Below are 12,480 nucleotides of genomic sequence, written 5' to 3' on the forward strand. Positions count from 1 at the left end.
CTGTTTGTGGCCTAATTCCATTAAACTATTATAGTTATTATAGCTTTCAAATATTAGGGGTCTTTCTGCATCTTACGAATATCTGAATTCTAGGAAACCATCTTTTAGAAATGTTATAGTTATTTTATAGCTTTGATATTCTTAAATTCTAGTGGTTCACAGTTAGAGATTTTTTGTCTAACTTCAGTTTTCCTTTAGTAGTTGTGTATCTTGAGTTACATATGATCTCTATGGAGTAGCCCTACCGACTGCCTTAATTTTGATTTCTGTAGTTTTTCAAACTTTTATTTTACTTAACATAATTTATTTCAAAAAAGAAGACTGTAAAGCGCTTGGTGAAATTAGAAAGGAAATGGAAAATTTTGATGAACTCGTTCAAATGCCACTTGTTCGGGTCTCTAAAAAACCCTCTTAATAACATAAAGCCGGTATCAAACAAAACACAAAGAGACTTGGGGAAGTCAATTGATTCAGTTCCCCAGTGGTGAAATTCTCGTTTTACTAGAACAGTGACAAAAGTCGATCGATGAAAATAATAGATTGCTTAGTGTTTGAAAGTTATATGACTAAATTGGGTTTGAAAAACATAAAACGAGCCATAATTACTTTTGTTAAAGTATAGTATTTATTCTTCGGTTAAAAGAAGGCTTCTGTGTTAAGTACAATAATGAAATGTTATTAATTTCTAGGGATTTTGAGTTATGTAGTTGTTAAATATATTGTTGGATATATAAACAATTGGGTGGGTGCGCCTACATCTGACGTCATCGTGTATATATGGTTGCATAGTCGATATTAAAGTAGTTTCCTGTAAATCATAATAAACGCTACGGCGCATGCTCGTACTAATGCCATCCGGACAGGATAAAGATCCCGCCATCTTGATTCATTCTGTGTTGGGGCTTTGACCGAGATGTCTGTCGAAATAGATAGAGAGTAACTCGGTTGAATCCAGTGTTTTAATTGCCCAAACACCTTCACCAAATCGATTCTACCAAATCGGTTCTAACAAATCAGAAGTGGGATAAAAAACAACGCGTACACAGTGATTTATAGTGATTGTTTAAAGTAGTATTTAGTGTGTAAACGACGCAAACTAGAATCCTTGAGGCGAACAAGGTAATACAAAGGAATATTATTAAAACACTATTGTTTTAGATCAATCGCAACAGGGGCAGTTTGATTAGTAATTAGCCATCAACACGAAAATAACATAGCGACAACATTTTCAAGTGCAACAGACATACTTTCTATTTATTACAGGGATTAGATAAATTTGAAAATTATGTTTTTTCTGATTCATCTGTTTTCTTTCCACAAGGATTCTGATGCAAATCGATAGACATGACAATGAGGTACACCAGCAAGTCGGTATGATGTGAAACAGCGAATTAGCTGTCTACATAGAGAGCAATAACCTGTGATACAACAACTCGCAACTAGCAGGCGACAGACATGGTGAACTACACAAGTTCGCTAGACTGAAAGACAACTCCAGGTATATCAACAAGACTGACGCCACCTAGCAGTCCTGCACGGTGAGAGACAGGAAGTGGTACATCAACAGGACGGGCGCCAACTAGGCCTGCATCATGAGAGACAGTACGAGGTACACCAACGAGAGGGATGCCACTGGAAGTTCACCACGAGTTCGCAGACTTAGTATCAGGTATGTAAACGTCAATCTGGGGAGCCATGACAAACGATCCGCCAACCTGGAGGCGACAATGAGCGTTCCTTCAACCTAGAAGGTCTATAACGAGCTGCCCACCAACATGGGGGGTCCACAACGAGCCGCCTACCAACCTGGGGTCCACAACGAGCTGCCCACCAACCTGGGGGGGTTGATTACGAGCTATTCACCAACCTGGAGGCGACAACGAGCGTTGCTTCAACCAAGAAGGTCCACAACGAGCTGCCCACCAACCTGGGGGGCCCACAACGAGCGTCCCGGCAACCTGGGGGCCTCAACGGGCAGTCCATTAAACACTTATTAAAGCAAACTTTACATGTTCATCTCTGAGATCATATAATAGTTGAGTCATTGGCATCATCAGACACGCAAATTACGATGGGTTAAATTTGTCTATTCTCTTCTGTTGGAAAATTTTGGGTGAAAAACTCGGCGAACAGCTTAACAGAAGGCATAAGTCAATATCATAAAAAAGGATCAGAAGAATGTGAGGCCAGAACAGATGAGGCGAACTGCCGTGAGATTTAATGAAGAATGTTGGAGATTCGGCGGCATAAACAGCAGCATATTAGTTGAAAAGTGGTTACACTCCCTAATCGCCGGCTATGAAGTGATGATAGTGAATTGGAAAAACCCAGTTGAGCACACTTTTCTTGTTGTGTAGAGGTTGCTTGTACGACAATCGAATATATATTTATTGATGAACTGTAAGGCTCTTGTTGTGTTTGTGTTCAATCTTGATTAATTAGAGCTTTCAATTATGCAATAATCAAACTTGTTAAGCTGTCCAAAGCGTGTTTGGGGACTAAGATCGAGATAACCAATACAATACAATTCCTGTAACACGTATTATATATATTATAAAACATAATTTTGGAGGACTATAAAATAATATAATATATATATATATATATATATATATATATATATATATATATATATATATATATATATATATATATATATATATATATATACTTTAGGAGCCTATTACCTGTGATATCTAAACTTTTTGAAAAACTATACATTAAGATACTCAAAATAATCGCAGAGGAGAGAAATATTATTCCAGGCACGGAGTAATAGAACAAATACATATGTTAGATTAGTCAACCAAATTAACAAAAACTTAAATGATAAAAAATATTGCTCAGTTGCTCAGTTGCATTTCTCAATATATCTCAGGCCTTGTGTCAAGACGTGGCACACTGGACTGCATGTTAAGTTGAAAAAGCTTTTGCGCCATACGCACTTTCAACTGCTAAAATCATACCTCACAGACAGACATTTTATTGTCAAACCTAGTCGCGAATACACTAACCTACACCAAATATTCGAGTGTTCCTGAGGGCAGTGTTCTTGGTCCATTGTTATATTTATTGTATACAACTGACCTACCGACCTAGAAAACACTACTGTTGCAACATATGCTGACGATACAGCAGTTTTATCATCACACGAGTATCCAATATCAGCCACAAGAAACCTCCAACTTCATCTTAACAAAGTCGAATTGTGGTTGAAAAGGTGGCGTATCAAAACAAATGGGACAAAATTTACCCATGTGATATTCACCCTTTGTAGAAGAACATGTTCCTCAGTAAAATCGAATAATCGTAATAAATGAACTTACAGCAGAGAACATTAAATATCTGGGAATACATATTGATCGACGTTTGACGAGGAAAAAACATATAGAGCAAAACTCAAACAGTTTGGGCTTAAACTAAATCAAATATATTGGCTGATAGGGCGTAAACCTAAATTATAATTAAATAACAAGGCTTTGCTGTATAATTCAATATTTAGGCCCATTTGGACCTATAATATTGAACTGTGGGTACAACTAGCAAATCTAACATAGCTATCATCCAGAGGTTCCAGAATAAAGTGTTGCGAGTCATCGTCGATGTCCCATATTACGTCTCTAACAAACTGATTCAGCGCGATATCCCCTTAGAACCCATTACAAGTGTGATTCCAAGTGTTAGTGTCGAGTACTCTGAAGGACTATTAGTGCATCCCGATACACTCGCCAAACAGTTAAATGTGCAAGGTTACAGTGTAGTACATAGGCTCAAACGCAAACTACCATACAAACTGACTGATAGACACATAGAGTGATATTTAATAACCTCTAAAATAAGTTAGAATAGACTTTAGAAGAAGTTAGGATGGACTTTAAAATAAGTTAGAATGGTATCTAGAATAAGATTTAGATTATAATCACTTATTGAAGTGATGCTCTACAAGTCAGGATTGTTATATTGTATAACGGAAATCATATTAATTATCAATAATTCATTATTGCTTGTTACCCAAGAGCAGATTGTTGAAGTTCTAAGAGATTAATAAAAAATATGTAAATTTGTTATTCAATCTTTTGAAGTACTTGCACATGGTCCTTTTAAAACCTCAAAAGGTACTACCTCTAAAATTTATAAAATAAGGATAAATAAAACAAACAATTTAAATAAATTAACAATTTTTATATATTTACTAAAGATGTGGCAGCTCATGTCTTGTGTTGAATTCCAAAAGTACTGAAAACACGGAGTCGAGTAATTTACATACGCTATTTAGGATTAAAAAACCTACAAATTGCAATTCCTACCAATATCGTGGGAGCAGCAAGTCAATTATAAAATTGTACAAAATTGTCACATGTATAGGTATATATATATATATATATGAATGGTGTTACACATATTGCCGTAGTTCTTTGTTAATGTAATTAAATAGTATAAAAAGTAGGTATTAAATAATAAAATTATATATATTATATAGTTATATTGGTCCATTATATTAAGATGGAAATATTTTACACAGGTATTTGCTGTCAACTAAAATAATAATCACACGAAATAGTTTATATAATTAAAAAGTAAAAATATATTAAGCTTAATATAGACAATGAATAGATTAAAAAAGTCTTTACATAAACATAATCTCATAAACACAAAACGAATAGAATTTTCACATTTCATTAAAGCATTTTTATATATGTCTATAAATTTTTATATTTACCAATAGTAAAAATGCTAGTAGATAATATATTACATCAAATTCCTACTAAAATATCCATTCTAGGCCACACTAACAACTAATAAATGTGTTTACATTTTCGTTTCTCGTTCTTACGTCCTCTTAGTCGTTACTGTCTTAAGATATAGATTAAATTACCCATCAAGTCAAATCGCACAAACCGAATAATGAGATTCCCACAGGCACCGAGTATTTGAGAGACTATAATAACACGAAAACAATGTAAACACCTTCATCATTGGAAGCTTCGTCTAAAATTATTGTATTCTACCAGTGCTCACGTTTATGACTACTCTTTCTCGACTATCGTCTCGATTCATGGCGCTCCTTCTTGGTGGTGAACTGCCAGGGTGCACCCTGCTTTTCCTACTTCTTTTAAATTTAGCGACATCCTCTCCGAAAACGTCCCCAGTCCTTAAGGCCGAAATGAGATCGTCGAATTCTCCAGCCTTGGCACCTTCGCCATTCTTCAAGCTTATGTTTTTGTTTATTGCCGATAGAATACCTTCTGAAACGAAAGACAGCATATAAGTATTAGTATTAAATCCAACATTATCAGACCCAATGTCTGACATAAAGTTGCGACAGTTTCAATGTATAAATACAGAAATTAGTTCAGTGTCCAGTCAAATAATAAATAAAATTCCTGGCTGAATTTATTTCAACAATAAAATCGATATTATAAGATCTACACAATAATACTGACTGCAACTTCATTACAGTTTTTGTAGAGGAACATGTCCCTCAGTAAGCAGACAACGTTAAATATCTGAGAATGCATTTCGACGACGTTTGACATGGAAAAAATTATAGTGACAAAACGCAAACAGATTGGGCTTAAACTAAATCAAATGTATTGGCTGATAGGGCGTAAATGTAAAGTATCATTAGATAACAAGGTTTTGCTGTATAAGTCAATACTTAGGCCCATTTGCACCTATGGTATTGAAATGTGGGGTACTACTAGTATATCTAAAGCAGATATCCTCCAGAGGTTCCAGAATAAAGTATTGCGAGTCATCGTCGATACCATATTACGTCTCCAACGAACTGATTCAGCCCGATAGTCGTTTGTGTGATTTGAAGTGACAATTGTGATATGACAGATGAGGTTTGGCAGCAGATTTCTTCAACTCAAACAATAAAAGTAATGATGACAATGCGATTTGCAATGTACAATTATTAGAACAATTATTTCCAGTGCCTTATTACTCCTGGGGTACAGACGAAATAATCGAGATATATAATAATATAACAATTTTTGTTTCGGTATCGCTCCAGTCGATAATATTTTCTATGATTTCGGGCGGCAATTCAAAGGCGTAGTACAATTTTCCAAATACGAGACAAAAATCGGCCATTATTCTATATATTTGAATGCATGATAATGTTAGCGTTTTTAATCCATACCACCGATGACAATTTGTGAATATCCCACTCATATTTGAGCACAAAGGCCTTCGTTGTGAATACATTTTTAAATACAATTTCATACTAAAATGTTGTTGTTATATGTTTTTATATTGGAAAAACATTAAAAAATATTTAAGCATATTATAGCGCCATCTATTAGGTTCGAATGTGAAAATAAACCATCCCATGGTTCACACAAATTCATACACAAGAAATTATATAAATCAATCTACCAGTTTAGGGCGAGTTCAGTGAAAATATGTATGTACAGAATAATTGAAATATATCTTGCAGTATTATTACGACAAAGAGAATAAAACTGAGCTAGTTTGTGAAGAAATGCCTGAAATACTTTATGACTATCTGTTGAGTTCGAAATTCAAAATTCTGTAGGTTCAGTGAGACAAGAATATCGGAGGTGTTGGTATTAGCATGGATAATCAGAATTGTTAAAGTTTAACTATCATAAGCAATTAAGAAGCCATTATTAATACTGGAAAAGGTCATGAGTTATTTCTACTTGATTGGATGACAATGTCAACTCTATTGTGGACATATCTATAGTCTTAGTACCCACTTGTTCTACAGATCTGTCTCAATGAAATGTCAAGTTGTTTTTCAAAGAAGTCTGTCACGACCATTAAGTTTTTATTCCAGGCTATAATTATAAGTAAACCATAAATAGTATCCCAAAACTTTACGCCAGACCTAAAATAATATTTTTTTACATACGTTAATGATCATTCAGGGCAGGTATACTCGATGAATACTCAAGGGAAATAAACAAGACTCTTGAATATATTGTTAAATTGGTAAAGTACTTTATAATTATAAAAAAAATCATGTTAGTATACTGTGGTTAGTGTTAGAAACATATGAAGAACTGATTAATAGAAGATCAATAATATATTGAAGACCAATAAGTAAGACCAATTTAGCACAATCTCGAAATATAAAAGGCAACCTTGATATGTAACACAAAGGTATAATTAAAACTGCGCGAGAAAAATTATAAATTGGTTCCTACCTCTGCTGTGTTTTCTTTCCAATGTCAATTTTTTCAACTGTTCTTCCTGTTTAGCTCTTTTCTCGTCCTCTTCCTGTTTCCTTCTCATATTCTCGTTATCCTGTTTGGCTTCCATGAACGCCATCAAAAATGTATCGAAAACCCCAAAGAATTCGTCTGGTTGCGTGTTGGCTGGTTCTTCTCCAAACAGTCTCACCGCCCGCTCAAATCTTGTCTGTTGATCAACGAAATTTACAGTTTCTACAAATCATTCGTCGGAAATTCATTGACTTACCTTCATATCCTGATACTGGTCTTCGATTTCTGCTAGTCTGCACGTAGCAGTAGCTTGGAATTCTCTCATCACAGGAACAAACTTATCGTTAGCTAGAGGACTTTGGCTTCGATGAAATTCGATTTCCCTAGCGACATCTTTCAAACCGGCCCTCAATTGAGCCATATCTTTACTGAGTTCGCCTAGAGAAACTTTAGCGGCTACGCGAATATGTGGTAAGTCCTCGTCCAGGCGAAGAATATCCTTAAACTGTATATATGCATAGTATAAATAATTTGTAACGATTAAATATAGAATAAATACACCTTCTTCTCCAAAATTTGAACCAAATAATGCAAAAGTGTGGTTCCTTTGGACAAACTAGATTTAGTATCAGCAAGTCTATTTAAAGAACCCAGTCGGAAGCCCGAGGCATTTCCTCTTGCACCTCTATTCATGTAGTTTCCTAAGGCTAACACTATTTCTAAGAGTCTACGAAGACGTCGTGAACGTGACACTTCCCTTGATGCCTCCATCACGCTGGTGATTCTTGGCAGGATTTCGTTGACAGTAACTTGGAATCTTTTTTTGTAATGTAGACTCCTTAAGCGTTGTTCATAATGAGGAACTCTATTAAAACAAAAATACAAGTTAATTCATACCGCACGAGATATACTGTAACACTTACTTTGATATTTCGTATAAAAATCTGTCGGCTCTAGCGAGTGAGTCGATTTCGTCGCAATGCTCTTCAAGCAAAGCGCACTCTTCTGGGCTAGGCGTGAATTTCAACAATTGCTCCACCATATCGATGGGAAGATTCTCTTTACTGTCCATACTGAGAATGGCTTTGGTAATATCTTCGTCGGACATTTTCAACTTGGATAACAGGATGGTACAATTTTGAGCTCGTCTGCTGTCGATAACTGAGAGCACTTTGGTGCGATTCTTACCCAATGTTCGGAGATCTTCGACCGAACCTTCATTCTAAATAGAAAAAAATAACGTTAGTGTTGCCTTTTCAACTTAATTAAATAAATATACCTAAAAAAGTAAAATTAGTAAAAAATTGTACTTATATTTCATCGCCCTAGATATAATGATTCTACAAGGAAACAAACTTTCTTTACGAAATCGACAAATCTTTATGAATCGTTTAATTACTGTGTTATTTCATATAATGAATAACTAATATTATTAAAAAAGTTCAACCAATTTTTCACCTTTTATAACTTTTACCTATATTTAAATATCAAAAACCACTTTAGATTGATTACTATTTCATAATGAAACTCTTTATGCTTTATTATATATTATTCATTCGTTTATATAAAAGATAGTTACGAAAATCTTGTTATACTTTTGCAGGAAATTAATTATGCAGTTCATGATTAAATGCTGTATGGAGATTTAAAGTTGTTTAGATGCTGCATCACATAAATTTTGCTAGACGGTCAATGAATAATTGAATAACGTTGTTAATTATTTATCAGGTCTAGTAGAAACACCTCAATTAATTTTTCAATAAATGCCTTAAATAAACTGTATCTTGTATTTAAAAATTTGAGCAGTTTACGCTAGATGACATTGGAAAGCTGATATTTCATACTAAAAAACTGTTTTGACACTTTTTTGAATGATTCACCCTGTTTTGTTTTAATCCATGTCAAAGATGGACACTATTAAAGAGAAAAAATGTTACATTTGATTGTTTTTCTTCGGAGAATCTTCGCTGAAATAATTAATATTATTAAAAAAGTTCAACCAATTTTTCACCTTTTATACCTTTTACCTAGATTTAAATATCAAAAACCACTTTAGATTGAGTACTAATTCATAATGAAACTCTTTATGCTTTATTATATGTTATTCATTCGTCTATATAAAAGATATTTACGAAAATCTTGTTATACTTTTGCAGGAAATGAATTATGCAGTTCATGATTAAATGCTGTATGGAGATTTAAAGTTGTCTAGATGCTGCATCACATAAAGTTTGCTGGACGAATTGGTTAATGAATAATTGAATAACGTTGTTAATAATTTATCTGGTCTAGTAGAAACACCTCAATTAATTTTTCAATAAATGCCTTAAATAAACTGTATCTTGTATTTAAAAGTTTGAGCAGTTTACGCTAGATGACATTGGACCAAAAAACATTGACATACCAAAAACTGGTTTGACACTTTTGTGAATGATTCACACTGTTTTGTTTTAATACATGTTAAAGATGGACACTATTAAAGCGAAAAAATGTTACATTTGATTGCTTTTCTTCGGAGAACCTTCGCTGAAAACGTGAGCTAAGCTGCTAAACATATAGACTTATTTCTGAAGCAAAGGGTCACTGGCGATGAAACGTGAATCACTTAAGAGAACTTATTCTGTCTGAAGGAGGCGGCCATCGCCCAAAAGTGGCTAATTTTAGTAACTAGAACAGGAACTGTATTTCATCAAGACAACCTTAGGCCACATATATCGATAGCGATACGCTAGAAGTTTCGGGAGCTTGGTTAAGAAATTTCTATATATCCATCTCATAGTTTGGATCTGATATCAAGTGATTTCCATCTTTTTCTGTTGATGAATTATTTTGCCGGTGAAAATTTCATTCCAAGAGAAGTTTTTTGATAATAGGGACAAGGATTGCTTAGAAAAGTGTTTCCAAGACTAGCACTAACTATTATAAGACCTTCAACTTCAAGGAAAATAATGATTTTTTTAATAAAAATCCGTAATTCGCAGCGTTTAAAAATAAAAAAACTCCGTTATACTTACAGCAACGCCATTCTTTTGGTATGCACAGAACAATTTATCAATACTATCAAATTCCATAGTATTATACAATTTTGTATCGTCTAGTTCGCTCCAAATAGTCCCGTTAAGTTTGGTTTCCGGAATTTTCGACCAATTGAACGACTTCAAGGGATTGGATGGCTGCGGTATATTTTTCTTAACAATCTCCATCTGTAAATTAATTTATTTTATATCCAATACTAAATCAGTAACGCGTATGTTTACTTTTAGTGGTTCGACTGGTGGAGCCATGGGTGCGCATGGTGGCGGCGGTGGACCTGGTGGGCCTGGAGGTGGTGGTGGAGGTGCTAATGGTGGAGGAGGTGGAGGTGCCACGGATAACTCGTTCTTGGTATCGTTGGGCGTGTTCAAATCGATAATGGTTTTATTAAGTCCAATGGCTTTGGTATCATCAGGTATATTACCGGAATTTACAAGGCGTTCTGAAAATTAAAAAATAGTTTTTGATTATTAGTGAAGTTATAGATTTAGAACTAGATTTAGAACTAGATAGAAGAACTAGATTTTTATTAAAATAATTTTTAACTTTTAATTGCATTATAATAATTCTGCAAAGATCGAAATAGCCAGAGGATGCGATGTCTGGACGTTTGCAAACTTTTAACTGATCATCAAAGTGTGTGATCGAGCGCTGGTATAATAGAAATCAACCTTTCCTGTTAGTAATTCGGTCCGATTTTCCTCAATCATTGAATGATTATTTTATTGTTCTAACCTTCACATAATATGGCGTCACTTCTGGCTTTGTAAATGCTTTATTTATTTATTTTCCTTGTACGTCATTATGATGTTTTTCATACTTTACTTGCCCGATTTCCTTCTAGCGATCTATAACATGCTTGCATGTGTCCTGATCAATTTCAAACTTTAAAAAGGTTTTTATTAAAAAAATTGGGATATTAGGTATAATTAATCAATATATTTTCATAGTTTTGTATAACTTTTTCCCATTTTTCTGGCAATATGGATATATTGCGTAGAAATAATGTTGATTTGCCTGCAATCCAATTACCGATCCATTTTTGCACTTTTCCGACATTTCGAAGCTGCATGCCAGTTAAGCCACGCTGTTTTAATCCGAACGGATAGTAATCACGAGGCGCTATATCTGGTGAGAACGCTGGGTGCGGCAGAACTTCCTATTTGAACTGCAATAGTGTATCTTTCATAGTTCTTGCAATTTGTGGTCGAGCGTTGATGTGCAAGAGGAACACTGCATCGTTTAATTTCTTCTGCACTACACGTTGGTGATCCCCACCATATGCACAGCAAAATTTTATAGCCTTATATTATAACCTATATATAGGTTCCGCTTTAGACTCGATGGGGATGTCTCTGTTGTATTAACCTATGCCCTTCTATCATTTGGGATTATCATAGTAAATCCACTTTTAATTTCCAGCCGCGATACACTACAAAAAAAACTCCTCTTTTTGTCTGGTAAGCAGTGAAATGTCGATATTGAAACGGTTCAAAATGGTGTTTTCATTAAATTCGTGTTGCAACCACTTTCCTGCCATTTGGATCTTTGTCCTCTCATATAAATATCTATAATCAACAGTTGATTCATCAAAGCTGTCTGATCTGTCTGAACATTCTCTGATAAGAATATTCACCCAACAATTCTTGTAATTGATTGTTTTGTATTTTTTATCCAACAGTTGTTTATAATAATACAGTACCTAATAAATTCCGTATATAATGTGTGTTTTGCACTTTATTCATTAGAAACTCGTACACTGAGTTAATGTCTTTTGTAAATATGTAGATGTTCATATCAACAATGTTGGGAGGATGAATGAATGATTGCAGAACCAGAGTATCAATCTCTTCCTTTCTTTTGTATACAGATTATCAGAACAAAAGTATCAATTAACGAAACATCTATTGCTCTCCATTAACAAACACATGCAATTTTTACTAATTTGAACATTTGTACTTTATAAATATTAAAGTGTCGCCTTTTCAGAGATATTTACGTAGTGTTGCTGTTTCTGAGTTATTTGTAATTAAAGCATTATCTTTAGAATATGTCGCAAACTTTTTCCCATACCTAATAAAATAGAGTTTTAACTTACCCAATCTAAATCGTTCACCCCTTTCACAATTAACCTGTCTGTCTAATTCGGCAGCTTTGTACTCTGTCTCACTTAGTTTCTGCCTAGTTTCTATGTGAGCTGCAGTCTCTTTTTCTAACCTTTCTTTTATTCTGCAACAAAATGTTTATAATG

General features: G+C 34.3%; 1 protein-coding gene across 3 annotated transcripts in view; it reads right to left on the bottom strand.

The window, feature by feature from the left end:
* Positions 1 to 4,161: 4,161 nt before the first annotated feature.
* The window catches only part of DAAM (disheveled-associated activator of morphogenesis-like protein), a 112,596-nt gene continuing 104,277 nt past the window's right edge, over positions 4,162 to 12,480 (bottom strand). For 2 of the 3 annotated variants that reach the window (XM_076417132.1, XM_076417134.1), the window contains exons 8-15: positions 12,328 to 12,458; positions 10,454 to 10,671; positions 10,211 to 10,399; positions 8,120 to 8,418; positions 7,758 to 8,061; positions 7,453 to 7,701; positions 7,179 to 7,392; positions 4,162 to 5,246 (exon numbers count right to left, since the gene is read on the bottom strand). In XM_076417132.1, coding sequence (XP_076273247.1) covers positions 4,996 to 5,246; positions 7,179 to 7,392; positions 7,453 to 7,701; positions 7,758 to 8,061; positions 8,120 to 8,418; positions 10,211 to 10,399; positions 10,454 to 10,671; positions 12,328 to 12,458 — 1,855 coding nt within the window. In that variant the 3' untranslated portion in view covers positions 4,162 to 4,995. The remainder of the gene's footprint in view (positions 5,247 to 7,178; positions 7,393 to 7,452; positions 7,702 to 7,757; positions 8,062 to 8,119; positions 8,419 to 10,210; positions 10,400 to 10,453; positions 10,672 to 12,327; positions 12,459 to 12,480) is intronic. The other variant, XM_076417133.1, reaches the window with a different exon arrangement.

This window comes from Rhynchophorus ferrugineus, unplaced genomic scaffold (assembly GCF_030347505.1).
Source record: "Rhynchophorus ferrugineus isolate W39M unplaced genomic scaffold, kcgeb_rfMv2 rfM11, whole genome shotgun sequence".
Taxonomy (NCBI): domain Eukaryota; kingdom Metazoa; phylum Arthropoda; class Insecta; order Coleoptera; family Curculionidae; genus Rhynchophorus; species Rhynchophorus ferrugineus.